Source organism: Salvia hispanica, chromosome 3 (assembly GCF_023119035.1).
Source record: "Salvia hispanica cultivar TCC Black 2014 chromosome 3, UniMelb_Shisp_WGS_1.0, whole genome shotgun sequence".
Lineage (NCBI taxonomy): Eukaryota > Viridiplantae > Streptophyta > Magnoliopsida > Lamiales > Lamiaceae > Salvia > Salvia hispanica.
In genome coordinates this window covers 24560356-24582224 of record NC_062967.1, presented here as the reverse complement: position 1 = coordinate 24582224, position 21869 = coordinate 24560356, and the positions used below count along the sequence as shown (strand labels likewise).

Genomic DNA, 21869 nt, shown 5'->3' with positions numbered 1-21869 from the left:
GTTGCATCTTCAATTCCTCCAATTCCTTCGGGGCCATCCGATATGGGGCTTTCGATACTGGCGCAGACCCGGGTTCGAGATCGATGGTGAATTCCAATTGCCTATCCGGGGGTAAGCCAGGTAGATTGTCGGGAAACACATCTGGGAACTCTCGCACTATTTCTACATCTTCAATTTTCCTCTCTTCTTTTCTCTCTTCGTTCAGGTAGACAAGATAGGCCGGGTGGCCTTTTCGTACAAGCGTTGCAGCTTGTAGCGCGGAGATTATGGATTTCCGCTTACCCAAGGTAACCCCATGAAAGTTAGTGGCGTCCTTTCCGGGAGGGTGAAAAGAGATTTGTCGTTGGTTGCACATGATAGTGGCATAGTTTTCAGCTAGCCAATCCATTCCAAGGATTATATCGACGTCGGACATGGGCATAACACTCAAGTTGTTGACTAATAACTGATGTCCTCCAAAAGAAACCTCTAGGTTTGAGCAGAAGCACTTAATTTCAATTATTCCTCCGACAGGCGAAGACACCCTAAGTCTATGTTCAACTTGATTCGTTGGGATTTCTAAGGTATCTACGCAAGATGCTGATATGAAGGAGTGCGATGCACCAGTATCAAATAAGAGAATGACAGGTACACCGAGGAGCATAGCCATACCTGCTAGATTTCCTTGGTCCCCTTCTGGCTTCTTCTGTCTGAGAGCATAGGCACGTGCCTGTGATGGGAGACTCGGCCTCCGAGGATGTTGCTGCTTTGGTGGAGGAGGTAATTGTGGTGGTTGCCAAGGTTGCATCTGGACTGCTTGCAACTGTGTGCGATATACTGGCTGGTTCGACCTTGCCCCTACTCCAGAAGTCTTGTTCGGACAGTTCCTAGCAAAGTGGCCATTCCTTCCACACACGAAGCAAATGTCTGTCCCTGCTCTGCAGATTCCCGTGTGCACCTTGTTGCATTTGGGGCACGGTCTCGGATTTGATTGATAGCCCCCAATTGGATTTGGGGCATTTTGTCTTCCAACGTCATGGTGGTGAGGTTGTGGTTGCCATGGCCGTTTCTGTTGTTGAGGACCTCGGGTACCTTCCCATTTGCGTTTTTCTTTGGACCCTTGGGGGTGGTTCTGAGGAGGTACCGGAGCTACAGTCTGAGTGCTCCGTTCAGTGGGCATTGCCGCCTCTATATCCAAAGCTCGGCTCAGGGACTCCAGATAGGTCAATCCCCCGTGGCTAGCTAATGCCATCCTAATCTCGTGCCTCAGACCGGCACAAAATTTCTCCGCCATCCTTTCATCAGTGTCGACTTGTTCTGGAGCATATCGGGACATCTCGCAGAAAATCCTATCATACTCTGTTACTGACATCCTTCCCTGCTTAAGGTGATAGAATTCCACTTCCTTCTTCTTTCGGTAACTCTTAGGGATGTACTTATCATACATTTCTGCCTTGAACTGCTCCCAAGTTAAGCTTGCAATCTGGCCTGGGGTCATGGTCTTCTTACGTGCCTCCCACCAGAAATCAGCCGATCCAGTCAATTGGAAGGTCACACACGTCATACGTTCTCCATCTGTGCATTGCAAGAAGTTGAATATCCGTTCCATTGCACGCACCCAAGTCTCAGCCTCGACTGGGTCGCCTAGTCCGTTAAAGGTTGGTGGATTCTGTCGGAGAAAGACTTCTTCAATCCTGCGTTCAATCCTCGGAATTTGCATAAGTGGTGGCGGGGGAGGTGAAGGTGGAGGCGGAGATGGAGATGGAGGTGGTGGCGTAACTTCGCGCCAATCTTCATGATTTCCTTCGACAATTTGGGGCATTCTTCCACCGCGTCCCCTTCCCCGTCCTCTAGGACGTCCTACCCTCCTAGGTGGCATTCTATAAAAAGAAATTATTATTGAGACAATAAAAAAATAATTTCGCAAACACGTGTTGGTCTTTTGTACATAACTTTAATTGAAGGCAACCAACAAGAGGCATAATAACATCACATATAAACAAGATACGATCGTAAGCATAGAACATCTGCATATATATATATATATATATATCAAGCCAAAATTTGCCTCTAGAGAGGACTTTTTGTACATAACAGATCCTCCTACATAACATACGAAAGTCCCAAATTCTACGCGATCGACAAAAGAAAAGCGTGAAACCGTAGGAAGGAACAGTTTTCACGTCACAAGGGGACTAGAGATAAAACAACTAGCATCAGGACGGCCTCATAAAGGGTCCGTTGCTGATGATACATAACTAACACTACCCTACCAGTCGCCATCCGAGTCTAGAGAGCTCAGCCCAGAGCTTCCCTCAAAGTCATCGTCGCTGCTGATCGCAATCGGGTCATCCTCGGCTCCTCCTGGTAACATCCCTGGCATGGGAGGAGGTATCGCAGCGTCTGGGACCGCCCAAACTTCGCGGCGTATCTCAGCCCTAATCTCCTCGTAGCGGTTCTGATAGTACTGGTACCAGTCTGTGTCCAACTCCTCGGGGTGGGGTAGCTCGCCAGGCACCCCCAAGGACTGTCTGCGCTCAGAAGGACTCCTCATCTGCGGAGCTGCCTCATCATCTGCCGGATACTCTATCGGGTACTCATCTTCTTCTGGGGCAGCGATCATAGGTGCCTTGCCCCGCCACGTGGGGTCATGCTCCTGGCCAGGAAACTGGCGCACTCCCTGGGGTCGGTCGTAGCCCAGGGGCAAAACCATCTCCTGTCTGCGTGAAGGTCCTGCCTCGTGATCATACTGGCCCTGGGGCTCAGTAACAGGGAGGGTCGGAGTTTCCCACTGATGTGGGGGCGGTGCTAGGATGTCTGGGGAGGCTGGCGGAATGTTCTGGTACCGCAAATACTGATCAATAATGGCACATAGGAAGCCTGGGAAGTCTCCCTCATCCTCTAGGGTGTCGGGCCGACGATGGATGAAATCATCTGCTAAGCTGGCTGTCCATATCTCCCAATCGTCAGGTAGTAGGGGAATCAGATGGCGTATGCCGTCAATCCCAGTGACGCCATGCTCATGGGCTGTCTCCCACAACTCATAAAACCTGATAAGACCCTCAATATGTGCGCTCCAGGACGAGGACTGTAGGATCGATAGGCGAGTATTGGAATTTCTAGCGATAGCCTGGGGTGTGACTTGCTTGCGAGCCGTCCGGCGTTGGTTCATCTACACATGATGTTTTACCGAAACAATAAGTAAGGGAGAAAGTTGCTTAAGGATACACAACACTACTTCCTTTGGCGAAAAGCAAAGGGTGTACTTGGCCCAAGCCGCACGCATCGAGATAGACGTTCATTATTAAGGGAATTGTGTGTCGGATTTGTAAGCGTAAGATCAATTTGTCATAATATAAGCATCGGGAAATGCTTTGTTGGAACGGAGGTACTTCAAATTCGTTCATCGGGGCATAGGAGATTTTACGTATCTCTTTGTACTTCCAACATGAATCCCATAACATTGGCACAAAGATTATATCGCTCGGGAAAGCGAGAATCACACATATACTTATTTCTTCTAAGTTCTCATTTCAGGGGTGCTCATTTTATCAGCTTGATTAAAATTCTTAAAAGGCATCTTACAGGAAGGATAAATTACCTTCATTCAGGTTGAGGGCGATGAAATTGGTGCTGAGTTGTGGTCGATCTCGCTAACTTAGTCTAGCGAATCAAGTCTAGACTTTTCTTTTCAAAGAATGACTCACGGTTACAGAGCAGAAAACCTAGGCTCTGATACCACTCTGTCACGACCGCGCCTTGCTAAGGATAGCATGGCTCGGTAAATCATGACCAGGGGAGGGAATTAAGAAGAGGGGATAGAAAGGGGACGAAAGAATTTACAATAAGACATGCAAGTACTTCTTCATAAGATAAAAGAGGTTCACAAGACACGAAAGATCATGAGAATTTAAAAGAGTGTTTAACGTAGGTCACTCGTTACTAATCATTTTTCCTATGACCCATTAGTACAAAATACTACAACATAAGCACAACGGAAGGAGTTGTAACCATATGGTCATGTGTATGAAGACACATGCCACGAAAATCCTACAAAAGAGATGAGACGACCACCAACTCCACTCAGCCACCAGTTCATCACTTGCTCAACCTGCACATTTAGAAATACATGCAGGGCTGAGTACGGGGTACTCAGTGAACACATTGCCGAAAGATACATATATAAGAAAAAGTTATTATCATGCCATCACAGTAACACACGGGGGTTTTCTTAAAGGCCCGAGCTTACTAAGTTCATTTTCATAAAGTTCGCTTGATCAAGCTAAGTTCATTCCATCAATCCGCCATATCTGATAGTTCATTGTGTGTCGGGAAGGTGGCCACCTTCCACGATCACATTGACCGGCCAACCCTTACGATGACTCACGGTCCATTCTTTTGTGTACACTAACTCGAATAGGATCTTGGTCCTATTGGAGCCGAATTCGTTTCATTCATTCATTCATTTGGCATCGCCAAACAGATAGGCATCATAAAACAAACAATTTATGGCACGATAACATTTTAAAAAAAGTAAGTGCAATTTTATCAAACAAAAATCATTTCATATATTTGATAATTTTATCCACACTTAATGTGTTGGATATAAAGCCCACCTCAAAGCTTCCGAATGAAATGCTACAAAAGCTTGGCCTTGGAAATCAAACTCCGCGAACACGCCCTTCTTGAAATAGTATAATGATTTAAATTAGTTTTATGAACATTCATAAGGTGCATGAAGAGAAATGATCCTACATGGATTATGCGTCCTATGCTCGTGGTGCGATCAAGATCACTTCATTTCACTTAAGAAAAGTGGATCTTTATTTTATAAGAAACCTTGAAGTAATTAAATAATTATTTGGGAGAGGGTTCATTAAATCCATACATTCTTATCTTCAAGAAAAATTAATTACTTAATTAAGGAGGGCAAGACATTAATTTATCATAAGATTAATTATTTAAAAGCTTCAAACATTTTAAGAAATATTAATCCAAAATTAAGAGATAAGGTTCATTTTATTACTTATGCTTCAAAGCCCAAACTTCTCATTTCCTTTAAATTCTCGGCCCAAAAAGAAATAATAAGAGACCATCTTACTAAATTAATTACTTGGCCCAAAGGGGAGGCCCAATAGTGTGTTGCCCTAATTTCACTAAAAGAATTAGCCTCCCTTCCTTCTTCCATTTCAAAAAAAAATATTTCTCCCCTTCTCCAACATCCCACTCTCTCTCCAATCTCTGCCGGCGATTTTGGCGTCGCCGGCGAGCGACGCCGGCCGCCGGTCACGTCTCCCCTCTCCCCTCTTTCTCTATCTCGGCCTCTCTCTCTCTCTCTGCCGCCTCTCTCTCTCTCGGCCTCTCTCTCTCGGCCGCCTCTCTCTCTGCCGCGAACCGCCACCTCCGCCGTCGCCGCCGGGCCGCTGCTGCCGTCACTGGTGGGCTGCTGCCGCCGTCGCCGCCGGGTACACGGCGGTCTCCTCGCCGTCGACCGAGAGAGGTAGGAATTTCCCCCATTTCCCTTTTTTTCTCTTCTTCTTTATTTTCTCAAATTGAAGGCTTAGGACTAACAATTAAGTCTTGAAATGTGAAGATTCGGATAGATCGTGAAAATGGGGTCGAAAGAGATTAATTTCGTTGTGAAAAGTCGGACAACCGCCGGAATGTTGCCGGACTGCCGCCGGACTACCGCCGCCGCCGATCTGCCGCCGCTGCCGGTGGGCCACTGCCGGGCAGTCTCTCCGAGGACCGGCAGCTTCTTCACTCACGAGGTAAGCTTTCCAAGATCGTTATTATTGTGCAAAGAAGATCTCTAATAGTTTAGGCATTGCTTAATTGTTTTCTTTGTCTAAGTTTTCTATAGTTAGGGCAATTCCATTCTAGAAAGTCATATGCATATTTGATATGAAAATCATTAGGGAAGAGGCATAATAATATGGTTTGAGTATTAAGCACTTTATTCCTCAATGATCAAGCTCTAGTTGTGGTTTTAAGTTCGATGAAAAGTTCTAGATGTTAAAAAGGGTGAAGGAAGTGGTATAGAATTGGTATTTGACATGGGAGGCTTCAAATGTTCATGCTTTACTAATTGTAATATGAAAATGACAATGTAGTAAGAAGACAATTGTTAGGAGAATTTACCTTGAGAAAAAGGAGAAGAAGAAGAATGGTAGTGTGTAGAAACTTGACTTTCTTCTTCAAGCACTTACTTCATCCTCACCATGAGATAATTTTGTTTAGGGATTTTGTGGATGAACAAGAGAATTAAGGGTAGGGATGGTGATGAGACTTTGCTTCCTTGCCTTAAAGATTTTACATTCTCATTAGAAGGAGAACTTTGATGGTAAATGTTTTGAGTGGTGAAAACAAAGGAATTATTAATGGAGTGATGATAGTATTTATAGAGGAATTGGGAGCAAGATAATCCATGGTTAAAAGCTTGATTCATGGGTGGAGGGGTATTGCCCAAGAGTTATGGACTTTTTGCCATAAGAGGCAAGGTGGCTAATCAATCTTTCAAATTACTATAATTGGTAAGAATATTATGTCTCGTCACTTAAAAGACGTGAGCCGTCGTTTGGAAAACGTGAGCCGCCGTTTGGTTTGCGTGTTTGATGTGATTTGATTTCGTCGATTGTCTCGTCTTAATTTAACGTGCTTCTTATCCGTTCGTGTAGGTATCGGGGTTCAAGACGTGGCTATTGCGCAAGATCCGGAGGGCATGGAGAGTATTTTATTTTATTTTTATTTTTATTTATTATTATTATTTTTTTTAATATTTACTTAAACGTTGAACTCATGTACGGACTTTTATTTGAAACTCGGTCTTCACAAACGGACTTTTATTAGAGCAAACATCTATAATGACTATTACTATTTTTGTTCACTACTCAAAATATACTTCACAACGATTAATCATAACAAGAAGTAATAATAAGAAAATTTCGACGCGAAACTTATATATATATATAGATCGATGTTCTAAGCCTTAGGGTAAAAAGTCGGGATGTTACACAACATGATTGTTGAACAAGAAGGTCCAGAACTGACTGATTGGACCAAGGAAGATGCCGTCGGGCCAAGCCACGGCGTGGCCACCGCCAATGTACGAATGGAGATACCTCATGATGACGTCGGACGGCTCCAATCTCATGCCGACATGCACCAACAAGAAGCCCATATTCAACTCCAACATGATCTAATTGAAGAGTTGTGGACGCGGAGGGGTGCAGTTGATTTAAATGTAATTTCTTGAAATTGTATATTTTTTTAATTGTACTTTTTAATGTTTTTAATTTAATGAAATTATGATTGCATTTTCTCCGTATTCGTGTCGAAATTTTAATTCTGTATTTAGTTATGCATATAAAATGTGAATATGTGTTGTCGGGATGTCCTAGTGCATGTCCTAGTGGTAGTCCACTATTGTGCAGTGGGAAGTCCTAGTGATATGGCAGTGGGGTGGGAAGTCCTAGTGACATGGCAGAAGGTGTTTTTGGGAAATCCTAGTGCTAGTCCATGGGGAAATCCTTCCTATTAAGGATGCTCTAAAGTTTAGAACGCATAGTTCAAAGACCATTTTAGTTCACTCATAAAAGTAACATAAGTTGACATACCTCCAGAGAAGAAGTACTACTACTATTCCTCCAAGTTAATGCATTAATTGGAGCTTGTCTTTATTGAGCTCTCACCTGTATATAACGCACTTATAGTTTCTTGCAACTAAATAAAAAAATTGTGATATATAAGAATATAATTTAGGATTGAAATGAATATTTAGCCATTTTTAATGTCATCTATCCATGCATCTGGAGTTCTTTCATATTCAATGTAGGTTCATTGCCATATCATTTTACTGATTTTTCACCTTGTATAAGATTTTGAAGTTGACTGTAGCCATTAATTCTGAAATTAATTAATTTTGAAGCAGTATGTTAATGCAGCTGAATCAAAACATACTTTGATGCCTTCTCAAATATATCTCCAACCTGTAATATATATAACATCATATCGATCTTTTAAAATTTATTTCATTGTGTAGATACATTTTGCATTAATGTGAAGAGTTGATCAGCTCAATGTGGAAATATTACAAGAAAGAAAAGAGACAACGGAATGAATTAAAGTGTGTGTTCGATAAATAAAGGAATTTTGCATGACTACTCAGAGTGAAAATGGTTCCGTGTAGACATTAAAATGGTGACCAGAAGTAAGTTGTGGGTCCTGCAATCAAACATTATGTATGTTAGGGTGATATAGGCTTTGGCAGTAATATGTGAATTAGACGGTTTCTAGTAAATGTGCGTTCGAACCTGTTTCCGGCCAACAGCACCTGGTTTGTAACGGGTGGAGATGGTATACCTCATCGCGTGCAAGATACTCCCGTAGGTAGCTCCTTGTCCATTCTGTATTGCTTGTATGAATGCATATGTCATTGCTCCCGCAGGCATCTTCTCCTTAGATAGAGCCTGTTTAGTTTTCAATTGTTTATTACTTGTGTTAACTGGGCTAGAGAAAAAGTTAGTCCATTCTGAAAGAAAGCAAGTAGAGTTGGTTACATTGGTATCATCAGAATATTGGTGATCCGCACAACCGCTGATAGATATGACTTCTCCTCCACTTGTGCCTTTCCCCGTGCCTGATTTAGGACTATGATCTTCCCATGATGAGTACCTTCCACTTCTATACAGATGTAGGAAGCATGTTGTATAAGACTAGTAACTTTCATCTAATTGTTATATGTATTATGTAATGTATAGTAGTACTATTATCTACTTGAACTAACCTGTCCATTTTGCAAAGATAGGGCAAATCAAGCACTGTGCCGCTGTGACATGCATCTATTATTGCGTGCAGCTTCACACCGGTTGGTAGAGGCTTCACAACTATGTCATTGATGTCATTGTCGACGATTGGCCCCTGTGTTCCATGGTCCAGAGGGAGTAGTGTTTCGTCGTAATTGTCTTTCTCGTCTCCAGTGTTGTTCGGCTGCCGCCCCCCGTGGCCCGAAAAGTAGAATACCAGTGAGTCCCTTGACTTACAACCGTTGACGAGCCAAGACATCGCTATCAAAATATTGTGTTTTGTTGGTATTTTGCGGGGATCCGTTTCCTCGTCTAAAAATAAATTCGTTTATAAATTATTAATTAAATAACTAGAAAAAGAAAACTTCCGTTGAGATCGCATTTTCAATATAGTGGATACTATATGTTACGGACTCAATTCCCACAACTAATGTGAGGTATATAGACTAAATGGACTCTTTCTCCTAACAAGCTAGTCTTTTGGGTTGAGTTCTCTTGTTTGGTCTTTATCACTATATTACAACTAATTACATCATTTCATTATAATGAAATTCCTGAACAGAAGACAGATTTTTCCAACATGAAAGGCAAACATGCTTTCTTAGATCTCATGTCTTGCAAGTCAATTAAGTTTCATATATTCACAAAAAAAAACACTATATTAAATGTGTACAAATCTTAAATTAGATTGCAAGTTGACATGAAGAAGATTACCAGTAAGCATGAAGATTGAGGATTCGTTGAAGTTGAACCTGTGGATGAGCATATCTTTCATAGTTTTGGCATCATTGATGCATCCTCTAAGCTCTCCTTTTTGGTTCTTATATAAGATCCCTATTATGACTGCCTTCTTCTGGCCGTGGTAGTTGGAGGATGTGGTGGGAGGGACCGGAGGGTATAGAATAGGGGCGCTGCTAGGTGAAGCTGTATTTCCGATGCTACGACAGACAATGCAACGAAAGGCTGTGGTGCCCGGGGGCAGCTGGATGGGAGTATGACAGCCGTTGCAACAGATTAGCATCGACATTTCTATGCTTGCTCAACTTTGCAGCAATTCACAACTGATTGATCAAATGGAGTGAGGTGAACAGCAAGTTGAGGGTTGTTGGGATGGGAAGAATGAGGATTGGAGGGAACATATTACTACTATAAATACTCCATTTAGGAAACAAGTAGGAACTTTGATTCCCATTTCCTACTGCTTAACTCTAATTTAACCTCATGTGTGCCAGTCAAATTTGATGTATTGCATGTGGTCCTTCTGTTTGATGGAATAGCTAGAATATTTTTTTGCTCTCTTCTCATACTATTTTTGAAAGCTCAATATATGGTGGATGGTTTTTTATTTTAATTTCACCTTTTATTCACTCCAATTTTTAGTACTCCACATCTTCATCTGAACAGAAGATCCAAAATATAGAGACTATTAAAATCTGATAAATTTAATATGTATCATTTATTTGTATTTATTTTGGAAATTATATTTTGTGAATTCTTAATTCACATATTTTCATCGTGTATTTTGGTATTAGTTGAAATTTACCTAGTACTACTACTTCATTGTTTGGAGGAATAAATTAACCTAGTACTCATTGTCACTAAAAATAAAGTCAGTAGAAAAAACTAGGTCAGAAATATTATTAAAATAATTTTCATGTAAAAGGGTTCGCACCTAAAATCCCAATACTCAGGTGTTAATTAATACTACATCCGTCCCCCAAATATTGACACACTTTGACCCAACATGGATTTTAAGAAATGTAATAGAAAGTGAGTTGAAAAGATTGGTGGGATGTGGATCCTACTTTTAGAGTATTAGTTTTATAATAAAATGTGAGTATGAATGAGTAAGTGGAACATGGAGTCAACTATCAAAATGGTAAAAAGTGAAGTGTATCAAACTTTTAAAGACGGACCGAAATGATAAATTGTGTCAAACTTTCAGGGACGAACGTAGTACTACCATTAAATTTGCTGAAGTGCTACTATGAATAGTAAAAAAAAAGGAAAAAATAACCAATTGCTATGAGTAGTAAAAAAAAGGAAAAAATAACTAATTTATAAAGTTATTGAAAAATTAAAATGAAAAAATATTATTTTAGACATTCAAACTATAGAAAAATACTATATTCAATATTAGAGAGATAAAGTAAATATCATATTCACTATCTAGATATGAAAGTCCAAAAATACCCTCCATGCCTTGGGGCATTTATGATGTAAAATTGTAATGAATAGTGAAAAAGTATCATGAATGTGATTACACCTAGGGATGTCAATCTAGCCCGAAACCCACATGTAGACCCGAATTACCCGGTAACATCATAGGGTTAGGGCCGAAAAATCGCAACCCATATTTAGAAGCGGGCTACACGGGCTAACTCGTTCGGGTCGGCGGGTTATGCAGGCCCGAGTGGGTTGCGGGTTAGCCCACGGGTTGAGCATTTAATATAAAAATATAATTAAAATTTTGGATTATATACTTATACAAAGTATATTTGGTGATATCAATATTAAATACAACATTGATATGAAGAATATATGATAATTAAGTCTTCTCTCTCAAATTGAAAGTTAGGGTTATATGAAATGTATGATTTCCATTTAATTGTAATTATGCTATTAATTAAACGATATGTTTATCTATTTTGTTTCAATTTTCAATTGCTATTATTTTTTTTCTCTTGATCACTTTTATAATCCTTTACTATTTGCCACAATATGCTTTTTGATAATTTAGAAAATTAGATGGATAGAAAGTACTACTATTGACCCGAATAGCCCGTGGATTGCCTCGAAACCCAGAGATTTAGGGACAGGGCCCAAAATTTATAACCCGAAAAATTCACAGCCCGAATAATCCGCACTCAAATAGCCCGACAACCCGAGTGGATTGGCCCGAACCCGAGCGGGTTAGCCCAATTGACATCCCTAATTACACCATAGTCGAGTGACTACCCATGATATTTTTAAGAGTGAAGTACATAAATAGTACCTGATCTTTCACTTTTGCACAAAAATGATATACCTGATATTTGTTTTATACTCCCTCCGTCTCATAAAAATATAGACAATGGATATGGCATGAGAATTAAGACAAATTGGTAGAGTAAGAAAGAGGAGGTGAATGATATGGTAAAATAAGAGAGATGAGGAGAGAGTAGTTAAAATAGTATAGGTAGATAGTGGAACATAAGGAAAGTGCACATATTTTTATGGGACGGATGGAATATAACTTTTTTTACCTAAAAATCACATTTTTAGTTCCGGGTGATGATTTTTTGCCCCAAAAGATCCTCCAAAAAAACACATTTTCACATTTTTGCCATGGTGGACATTTTTGGATATACATGATAAAAGGACCTAAAATGATATTATAAAATTCTTCTCTTTTTCTTCTTTTCTTATTCCCTAATTCATTTCTTCTTTATTTAATCTTCTCTTTGATTTTCATAATTTCATTTGTGCATAATTATAGATATCAATCATTTTGTTAATTGATTTATTTCTATCAAAAAATGTTCCATAATTATAGGATATCATAATTCCTAACTTTGTGGAATTATGCATGTACTCCCTCTGTCCCTATGTAGTTGAGTCGTATTTCTTTTTGAATTGTCCCATTGTATTTGAGTTATTTCCTTCTTTGGCAAAAAGTACTTTACTCTCTCTTCATCTCTTTACATTTTTCCTTTCTACTTTATTCTCTTTTTACTTAACTCATTTAAAACAATTTTTGTTAAATCCCGTGGCGAAAAGAAATGTCTCTACTACAGATTGACGGAGGGAGTACATATTATACTATGTGTGTGTAATTATATGATACACAAATTTGTAAATCTTTGGATATGAAATTATATAAATGTCATTTGTTTTATTTGTACATACAGAGCCATCTCCTTTGGATATAAAAATTTTGAACTTGGCCCAGCCCGGCACAGACGTGGGCCAAGGTTGGGCCGGGTCTAAATCTCGTCGGGCCTCACCAGGCCCGGACCGGCCCACTTGACACCTCTACGAGCGGGCGCCTTCCCGTATTTTCCTTTTTTTGTTTATCGTTGTATTGTTTTCTAAAATTCTAATACAACGAAGATTTTCTATGTTTTTTTTCTCCAATTGATTTCGTTTTTTGTTTTCCAGTAATATTTTATAAAACACCAGCAATTAATATGAATTAAATGAGAAGTCTGTTAGGAGGACTGAGAGCTATTGGGGGACCTTCAAGAGATCATCTATTACATCCCCTACTACATCTCCTACTACACACACAAACATGTAGTAGGAGATGTAATATGAGGTGTTATAGGTGATCCTTATTCACCGTAAGGTATTTTTGGGAAGGCTATAGAATGGATCTCCCCATTAGGGCTTGCTTAATAATCATGCTAGGAATAGGATATGTCTAGATAAATAAAAAAATATGCAACCTACCTAGGTTAAGATTATTATTGTATTTATGTATTTGGTAACGGGGTTGCGTTAGTGTGCTAACTAATTTACAATAATAACTAATACTCCCTCCGTCCCAAGATATTAGACCCATTTCTTTTGGGCACATGAATTTAGGAAGTGTTGTTTAGTGGTGTAAGTGGAGTTGGTAGTAAAGTAAATTTTTACCATAAATAAAAATGGGTCAAATATGTTAGGACACCCCAAAGTGGTATATGAGTCTAATATCTTGGGGCGGAGGGAGTAACTTTCAATTTTGTGTATTAAAATTATCAACACAAAGACATAATTATATCAATACAACATATAAATTTAAATATCAACACAAAGATATAAGTTTATCAACACAAGAAGATTGATAAATTTGTGTCTTTGTGTTGATACTTTTAACATACAAAATTAAAATTAATTATTAGTTATTACTGTAACTTAGTTAGTATTTGATCACACACCTAGTAACGAGGCATAAATGTTGATATCATAAATTATTTGATTACATAGGTTAAGATTAGTATTATATTTATGTGTTTGGTAACCAAGGCATAAATGTTGATATCACAAAGTAATTGTTTGGTACAAAGCGTAAAATTATCACATAATTATTTATCTATAATCGAATTGTGAGATTCAATCTCATGAATAAACACAATACATGTTTAATCTCGATATATAATCTTGCAAACTGAAGAACTAAATACAAAAACAATAGTACTAGTATTAGTTTCATCATCAAATCTCATAGAACAACTTCTGGAGCCATTCTATGTGATCATTGACGAGCTAGCATCTGGATTAGACAATACTAACTCGTCCGTTGAAAAATTAAAGATTTAAATTCAAGAGAAAAAACTTAAAGAGGAAAATATATAATGTGGTTTACATTTTTTAAAAGAAAAACTTGCGCATCCTTTAGGCAGTAGTTTCACACAATTACAAGGTAATATAACTAGTTTTCAAATAATCTATTGAAAAGGTTGGAAACCAACAACATCCGTGTAACAAAGGGTTATACATCCAAATATCTATTGTCTAGTCTGCACTCAGTTACCAACATCGCCTCAAATTTAGCCAGAGTAAAGTCTCCAATTAGCTGGAACTCGCCTTTAATTATGTCGGAGACATTGGTAAAAAGATAATTTAGAGAAGGATTCGATAAATAAAGGAAATTTTGCATGAGTCCTCAGAGTGAAAATGGTTTCATGTCGACATCAAATTTGTGATTACAAGTAAGCTGTGGTTCCTGCAATCAGACATTATGTAGGGTCAGTAATTTGTGAATTAGACGGTTTCTAGTAAATGTGCGTCTGTACCTGTTTCTTTTCACGGGTGGCGATGGTAGACCTCATCGCGTTCAAGAGACTCCCATAGGTAGCTCCTTGGCCCTTCTCTATTGCTTGTATGAATGCACATGTCATTTCTCCCGCATGCTTCATCGCCTCAGATGTATCCTGTTTAGTTTTGAAGTGTTTATTACTTGTGTTAACTGGACTAGAGAAAAAGTTAGTCCATTCTGAAAGAAAACAAGTAGAGTTGGTTACAATGTTATCATCAGAATATTGGTGATCCGCACAACCGCTGATAGATATGACTTCTCCTCCGCTTGTGCCTTTCCACGCGCCTGATGGAGGACTATGATCTTCCCATGAGTGCCTTCCACTTCTATAGAGATGTAGCAAGCATGTTGTACTATAAGACTAGTAACTTTCATCTAATTGCTATATATCTGTGGAGTATCTACTTGAACTAACCTTTCCATTTTGCAAAGATACGGCAAATCAAGCATTGTACCGCTGCAACATGCATCTATTATTGCGTGCAGCTTCACACCGGCTGGTAGAGGCTTCACAATTATGTCATTGATGTCATTGTCGACGATTAGCCCCTGTGTTTTGTGGTCCAGAGGGAGTAGTGTTTCGTCGTAATTGTCTATCTCGTCTCCAGTGTCGTTCCACTGCTGATCCCCGTGGCCCGAAAAATAGAATACCAGTGAGTCCCCTAATTTACAACCGTCGACGAGCCAAGACATGGCTTTCATAATATTGTGTTTTGTTGGTATTTTGCAGGGATCAGTTTCCTCCTCTGAAAATATATTCATATATATATACTCCAGTTATTGTTTATAAATTTATTAATACAAAACTCTAGAAAAGGGAAACTGCTGTGAGATCCCATTTCAAATATCATTGTCAAAAGCTAAATCGATTCACTAGTATTAAAGATGCCTATACATCATTTCATTATAGTGAAATTCCTGAATAAAAGAGAATTTTCCAACATGAAAGCCAAATTAAGTTTCATATGTTAACAAAAACAAATATTTTTTCAACTCTAAAATGTGTGTACAAATCTTAAATAAGATTGCAAGTGGACATGAAGAAGATTACCAGTGAGCATGAAGATTGAGGATTCGGTGAAGTTGAAGCTGTGGATGAGCATATCTTTCATATGGTTAGCATCATTGATGCATCCTCTAAGCTCTCTTTCTTGGTTCTTATATAAGATCCCTATTATGATTGCCTTCTTCTGGCCGTGGTAGTAGTTGTTGTAAGCCGAGGGAAGGTACGGAGGAGGGGCAGTGCGAGTTTCAGGTATGCGGGTGGTGGCATGACAGTCAGCGCAGCAAATGGTCGTGGCGCCCGGGGGCAGCTGGAGGGGAGTACGGCAGACGGAGCAATAGACTAGCATCGACATTTCTATGCTTGCTTGATCAAATGTTGTCTGGGGATTTAAATAAGCAAAGATGAGGTCAACTGCAAGTTGAGGGTTGTTGAGATGGGGAGGATGCGGATTGGAGGGAATTTATTAGTATAAAGATACTCCATTTAGGAACCAAGTAGGAACTTGAATTCCCATTTCCTACTGCTTAACTCTTTAACCTTTTGTGTACTAGTCAAATTTCATGTATTGTGGTCCTTCTGTTTGATGGAATAGTTTTTTTGTATGCTCAATAATCAAATATGGTGGATGGTTTTTTTTAATACTTTACATTCCAAAGATTCAAAAAATAGAGACCAAATTTGATAGTAGTAGAGCCAAACAATGTCACTTGTTTTTGTCCTTTTCTTCTCCCCCTCTCAGCAAGAAACACCATCGTAGATTCGTAGTCGTAGAACCAAATATTCACCATAACTAAATGATTACTCAAATTTACTAAAGTAATCTTCGGTTTTCTAGATAAAGTAGTACCAAGATATAATCTAGGATATAGTTGTGAGATTATTTTAGTAATAGAGCATAGAGGGTTAAGTTATGACTAATTATCTCATGATTATCCAAGGATTGAGTTGTTGTATTGAATCTTATGAACCAAACACACTATATATTTAATCCCGGGATACAATCTTGCAAACCGAACATAATTTCACCAACAAATCTCATAGAACAACTTCTAGAACGGCTCCATGTGATCATGACGAGCAAGCATCCGGATTAAACATTACTAATTCGTCAATTGAAAAATTACAGATGTGAGAAAAAAAAAAACTTAAAAGACGCAAAAATATAATGTGTATTACGTTTTTTTAAACAAAAACTTCCGCATCCTTTATACTAAATCCGATATTCACTCGTAGGATAGGAAGGCTTTTATGAGGCAGCAGTTTCACACAATTCCAAGGTAATATAATTAGTCTTCAAATAATCTATTGAAAAAACTTATTTGATTAAATTGTATTTCCATCATTTATTTGTTTGTTGCTACAATTGGAAACGCTTCATCGTGCATGTCACTAGATAAGGAGTCGTGATATTTCCATATATAGTGGCCAATTCATCGCATTTACTATTCCAGGGTGCTTATCAGATACGGATACTCCCTCCATCCTCCAAAGTTTATTCCAATTTAACCAAACACGGAATTTAAGAAATTATTTGACTTTGTATTAAATGAAGATGTGTAGTGGAATAAGAGGCCTACATTGAGGAGATTGAGGGTGTATTTAATGTCTATTTTTAGTAAGATTTCAGGTGGGACAAACTTTGTGGAAAGGGCGAAAATGATAAAATGAGACAAACTTTGTGGGACGAAGGGAGTATATGTTTGTCACATCGTTATTTTTTCTAGAATCCAAAAGTACACATAATAGTCAAGTACTCTCAAGTCCTATTAAATATGAAACGTGTTTCTTTTTGAGTTGATCCATTAAAATGAAACGTGTCCTAAAATAGAAATAACATAATCTCTATTTTTTCATCTTTTTTAGTACTTCACTCTCTCTTCATTAACTCACAAAACAACACTACATAAAATCTCATGACGAAATTCAAATGTTTCATATTTATTGGATTGGAGAGAGTATTATAGCATAATATCAATAAAAAAAAATTGTTATTTAAGAATATAATTTAGGATTGAAATGAATATTTAGCCATTTTTAATGTCATCGATCCATCTCGAGTTCATTGCCATATCATTTTACTGATTTTTCACGTTGTATAAGATTTTGAAGTTGAGTGCAGCCATTAATTCTGAAATTAATTAATTTTGAAGCAGTATGTTAATGCAGCTGAATCAAAACATACTTATCAGCCTTATCAAATATATCTCCAACCTGTAATATATATAACATCATATCGATCTTTTTAAATTTATTTTCCATTGTATAGATACATTATGCATTTATGTAAAGAGTTGATCAGCTCAGTGAAACCAGCCTAGCTTGCAGGAGGAATTTGGTAAACATGTTGCATCTTTGAGTCCAATAAGGAAACATATCTGTCAAGCATAGCCATTACAGCTTCGAACTCCATCACATGTTGCTCTATCGCATCAAGCTGCTGAATGCAGTTGTTGAATGTGCTGCTTTTCGACTTCAATTGCTCTTAATCCTGAGGCCACATCACCAAAGCCTTTGTATTCTTCCCCACTCTTACATTCATTTTCTCCAAAAGCTCTAGCACATTATTTGTTCCCTATCACATTAGATAATTGAGTGTTGGGTATCATAAAAAAAAGATCATACAGTTAGGCAAACTCGTCAACCAAACCTATCACAAGACAGTGGATTATACAAACCAGTTCTTTTCAACCAAATATATCACAAGATGGAAGATAACAAATCTCAGAATGCAAACAATTTTCACATCAACCAATGTCAGAGATGATAGAACAGAGGAAACTATGGCATGGTAGTCAGATGGTGTATTCAGTTCAACATTATTCTTAATTTCTTACCAGCAGCATTGAGAAAAAGTTGGAAACCAACAACAGCCATGTATGTAACAAAGGGTAGGACATCACTAAAGTAAGATTGTCTAGTCTACATTCAGTTACCAACATCGCCTCACCAGTATCTGTATCTGTTCATTCAAATTTAGTCAGAGTAAAGTCTACATTTACCTGGAGCTCGCCTTTAATCACGCCGTTGACATTGGTAAATAGATCATTTAGAGAAGCGGCTCTGTATCCGCCATTCTAGATCAGAGCCGACTAGTTAGCTGCTTTGCTCAATGCTGTTTGTAATTTCAATTACTAAAAACTCACAATAACTCCTAAATGACATGCCATATTTCCGACCCTACTAATTACTTAAACAATCTATTCTCCCCTCCCTGAGCTCATTCTCCCTTTCCATTTCATTCTCTCTTATAACATTACCTTTAAATGTTTTGACCTAAACTGGAGCGGTGTTGTTCGTTGCAAGTGTCAAGTAACAAATGTTTGTTGCAAGGAGCACCTGATTACCAAAATCACCATCGATACCATACTTCCAATAGCTACTTTAGGATTTATGAGCTTGCAATTCAGTCAACTGAATCAAAACACTTGTAAAAATATGTTCAGTTCTTCATTTCTCAAAAACCTTGTCGAATTGGGGAATCACATTAGAAGGAAAGTGACGACGGGGAGACATAAAAAAGAAACACAATGAAAGTTATAGATTCAGCCAAAAATCAAATCGGAAACAGAGAAACACCATCGCACCTTCTCAGCTGCAAAAGATCAGAAGAAATCCCAGAGAGAAGGTTGATTTGGTTTTGAATCCAATATTACTGTTTACTAGCTACGGTTTGGGCGGGTTTAGAACCTAATCTTGATTAGGGTACTGGGCCGCAAGCTTAGCCTTCAGAAGCCCACAAAACGGCCCATCGATCTAAAAAAACATGAAAAAAAAAATTAGTTGCAGAGGCAGACCCCGCCGGCTGAGCCGTTTTCCCCTTTGAAAAAAACAGACCCTCACCCTATCTCTACATGATTGAGATCGATGTTTGATCTGAAATCTTCCAATATTTTTGTGCATTCAATTTGAATAATTATGAGAGACGATGACGTCCTCCCCGTATCCACCCCCACTTCTTCATCAGTATCTTATGTATCGTCGTCTTCGTCTCGGAAGGAATCTTCCTCGGATTCCTCCTCCATCTTCGGCCGCGGCCGCTACAAGTTTTGGGCCTTCGCCGTGATTCTGATGCTCGCATTCTGGTCTATGCTCACCGGCACCGTCTCCCTCCGCTTTTCCGCCGGAGATCTCGATGACAGCTTCGCACAAGACTACCACTCCCCCTCCGCCGATGATCTTGACGTTCTCGTAACTTCTCTTTCCCTTGTGCAATCAAACATTAATCAAATCTATTTGTTAAATTGAATCAAGTGAGTAGCAATCTGTCCACTTAGTTTGAAATTAGGGTTGTGGGGAATTAGTACATTGTGATGATTTATCATGTTCGTTGGAGAGTAGGATTGTGCAGAATTAGTTGCTTTGTATCGAATTGAACGCGTTGTGAAATGTTTTGATTAGGATATGGAGGAGAGGGAGAAGATGGTGAGGCACATGTGGGATGTGTACACCAACAGCCAGAGGATGAAATTGGCAGGTTTTTGGCAGGAAGCCTTTGTGGCTGCCTACGAGGATTTGACTAGCGAGGTACCTGAAGTTAGGGAGGATGCTATTTCGGAGATCGCTAGGATGTCAGCTCATTACTTGGATCTCACCCCGCCTCCACGATATTCTTCGTTATCATTGGTAAGCCCATTGCTGTAAACTCTAAAGTATTTTATCATCAAACATTGGTTATTTGCTTTTGTTGGATATGATTTTTGGTGTTTTTCAACTTTAGTTATACTGGGATACCATGGACCACCTTGGCTTATTATTGACTTGACTTACTAAAGGAAATTGCATGTGATAGTCATCTAAACTCCAGGCTTTTTTTGAGCAGTAAATTGTTGATTAGTTAGAATGTACTTATTTGCTATTATTGTTTTGGCCTTTTCTTTATAACTACTAGTAGTAGCATTTTATATTGTTGGTATCTTGAATGGGTGAATGTTTTTAGCTATATTTATCTACACTTACCTACATGTTACAATTGTTACATAGTCAGAGATACCCTTGGTTTGGTTTGGTTTGGTTTAGTTTAGTTGGGTTGTGCCTCATTGTACTCCACAATGATAATGAATCAATGAACTTTACCAGAATGCTTAGGGATACCCTTATATAGAGGGGGCATGTTTACTGTCCTAAGGTGGCAATTAGTAATACATGACTTCAGATTCCTATGTACTGGAATAGCTCACAGTCTTGGCTACTTAGCTTAAGCTTCACTAGAGTTCTGAAGCTAACTTTCTAAAAAGCAGTTCTGGGTTATGAAGAAATGAATGCTTCATTCACTTACTAGGAAAGAAACTAACAGACTTTTCCATGCTCTGTATGGCATACCTGATCTGTTGATCAGCTGTCCTACCTTTCATTGAGTGTTTGAGTGTAAATTCAATATTTCCTTCACTCTGGGGAACAATTGAGATTTTTGGTCACAATGCTTATGTTATTTTCACTACTTTTGAACTTTTCTGATCCCAACCCAAAAATCTCCCCTACTTTGACTCCATTAGTCCACTATGTGATGAAAACAAAAGAACGGCAGAAGATAGAAAGAGATAATCTAAAAGCCTTTTCCACAGTAATTACTGACCTGTGGTTCAATACTCTACCCTGTTTCTGGATTGCTACCGCTTGTTATTTCCATTAGCAGCACAGTTTTGTAATCAAGAGTATGTATGTGGAATGTGGATAAGAGTTGTAAATGTTTTTAGTACTCTTCCCAAACAAGTTTCTTGATGATGATTGATGGATATGTTTCACAATGTGTGAATTTGGTTTAAAGTTTTAAACAAGTTTGTTGATGTGGTTTTATTTCATATTTACTTTCAGGGGTTACGGAATTTGAATATAAAGGATAAAGAAAAGCAAGTGTAGGGAAACCCAGCACCAGCAGCAGGTAAATTAGGCTTGAAAATCACTGAGGAATGGAATCAGTGACTGTAACTTGCTTCGGGAAGAATGTGTGCTGTGTGGATACTACTTCCTTGTTTTGGAAATACAGATTACATTCTACTTTTGCTTTTTCTCATTTATTTCTACATTTTATGTTTCTGTATGATTTGAGGAAAGATCTCTTCATTCTTTAATTCATCTGAAAAGTTGAACATATCTTAAACGGGGAAATTGTAGTAAGTTTTATTGAGGAAAAAAGAAAAGAAAAAACAAAAATCTACAGAGCGTATTAATAGAAAAGAGAAAAAAAACTCATCTTATTTGAGACATATAGCTAAAATACGTGATGGCGTAATGTACCAAGAAAAGGCACAGATACTATAACAATTTCATATGGGATCTACACAAACCAAATAAAATTGAA

General features: G+C 38.6%; 3 protein-coding genes, 1 long non-coding RNA gene and 1 pseudogene across 6 annotated transcripts; 2 read left to right on the top strand and 3 right to left on the bottom strand.

The window, feature by feature from the left end:
* Positions 1–5179: 5179 nt before the first annotated feature.
* Positions 5180–6945, top strand: LOC125209032. Its single transcript, XR_007174284.1, has 3 exons — positions 5180–5479; positions 5573–5750; positions 6657–6945. It is a non-coding gene; the product is annotated as an uncharacterized LOC125209032 (long non-coding RNA).
* A 968-nt stretch (positions 6946–7913) lies between these two features.
* LOC125215723 (metacaspase-1-like) lies at positions 7914–9888 on the bottom strand. Of its 3 annotated transcripts, none has more exons than XM_048117246.1 (5): positions 9498–9888; positions 8765–9095; positions 8538–8661; positions 8292–8447; positions 7914–8202 (listed from the first exon to the last, which is right to left on the bottom strand). In XM_048117246.1, the coding sequence occupies exons 1-5, from the start codon at positions 9808–9810 to the stop codon at positions 8143–8145; spliced, it is 984 nt and encodes a 327-aa protein (XP_047973203.1). In that variant the 5' UTR covers positions 9811–9888; the 3' UTR covers positions 7914–8142. The 3 variants fall into 3 exon arrangements, with proteins under 3 accessions (XP_047973203.1, XP_047973205.1, XP_047973206.1); XM_048117248.1 differs by having other exon boundaries at positions 8341–8447; XM_048117249.1 differs by having other exon boundaries at positions 8765–9044.
* A 4207-nt stretch (positions 9889–14095) lies between these two features.
* LOC125215021 (metacaspase-1-like) lies at positions 14096–16002 on the bottom strand. The gene is made up of 5 exons (XM_048116302.1): positions 15617–16002; positions 14981–15311; positions 14771–14891; positions 14543–14680; positions 14096–14472 (listed from the first exon to the last, which is right to left on the bottom strand). The coding sequence occupies exons 1-5, from the start codon at positions 15921–15923 to the stop codon at positions 14413–14415; spliced, it is 957 nt and encodes a 318-aa protein (XP_047972259.1). The 5' UTR covers positions 15924–16002; the 3' UTR covers positions 14096–14412.
* A 1760-nt stretch (positions 16003–17762) lies between these two features.
* LOC125209655 lies at positions 17763–18927 on the bottom strand (annotated as a pseudogene).
* A 432-nt stretch (positions 18928–19359) lies between these two features.
* Positions 19360–21608, top strand: LOC125215022. Its single transcript, XM_048116303.1, has 3 exons — positions 19360–19759; positions 19970–20194; positions 21383–21608. The coding sequence occupies exons 1-3, from the start codon at positions 19487–19489 to the stop codon at positions 21425–21427; spliced, it is 543 nt and encodes a 180-aa protein (XP_047972260.1). The 5' UTR covers positions 19360–19486; the 3' UTR covers positions 21428–21608.
* The last annotated feature ends 261 nt before the right edge of the window (positions 21609–21869 follow it).

Bases quoted from the DNA above. Each gene is read 5' to 3' on its own strand.
- LOC125215723 (XM_048117246.1), bottom strand. From the start codon at position 9,810: ATGTCGATGCTAATCTGTTGCAACGGCTGTCATACTCCCATCCAGCTG. The intron at 9,096-9,497 runs GTAATCTTCTTC...ATTTATTTTTAG, and splicing joins CTCAATCTTCATGCTTACTG to ACGAGGAAACGGATCCCCGC. The intron at 8,448-8,537 runs GTAACCAACTCT...AAAACTAAACAG, and splicing joins AATATTCTGATGATACCAAT to GCTCTATCTAAGGAGAAGAT.
- LOC125215021 (XM_048116302.1), bottom strand. From the start codon at position 15,923: ATGTCGATGCTAGTCTATTGCTCCGTCTGCCGTACTCCCCTCCAGCTG. The intron at 15,312-15,616 runs GTAATCTTCTTC...ATATATTTTCAG, and splicing joins CTCAATCTTCATGCTCACTG to AGGAGGAAACTGATCCCTGC. The intron at 14,681-14,770 runs GTAACCAACTCT...AAAACTAAACAG, and splicing joins AATATTCTGATGATAACATT to GATACATCTGAGGCGATGAA.
- LOC125215022 (XM_048116303.1), top strand. From the start codon at position 19,487: ATGAGAGACGATGACGTCCTCCCCGTATCCACCCCCACTTCTTCATCA. The intron at 19,760-19,969 runs GTAACTTCTCTT...TGTTTTGATTAG, and splicing joins CCGATGATCTTGACGTTCTC to GATATGGAGGAGAGGGAGAA. The intron at 20,195-21,382 runs GTAAGCCCATTG...ATTTACTTTCAG, and splicing joins GATATTCTTCGTTATCATTG to GGGTTACGGAATTTGAATAT.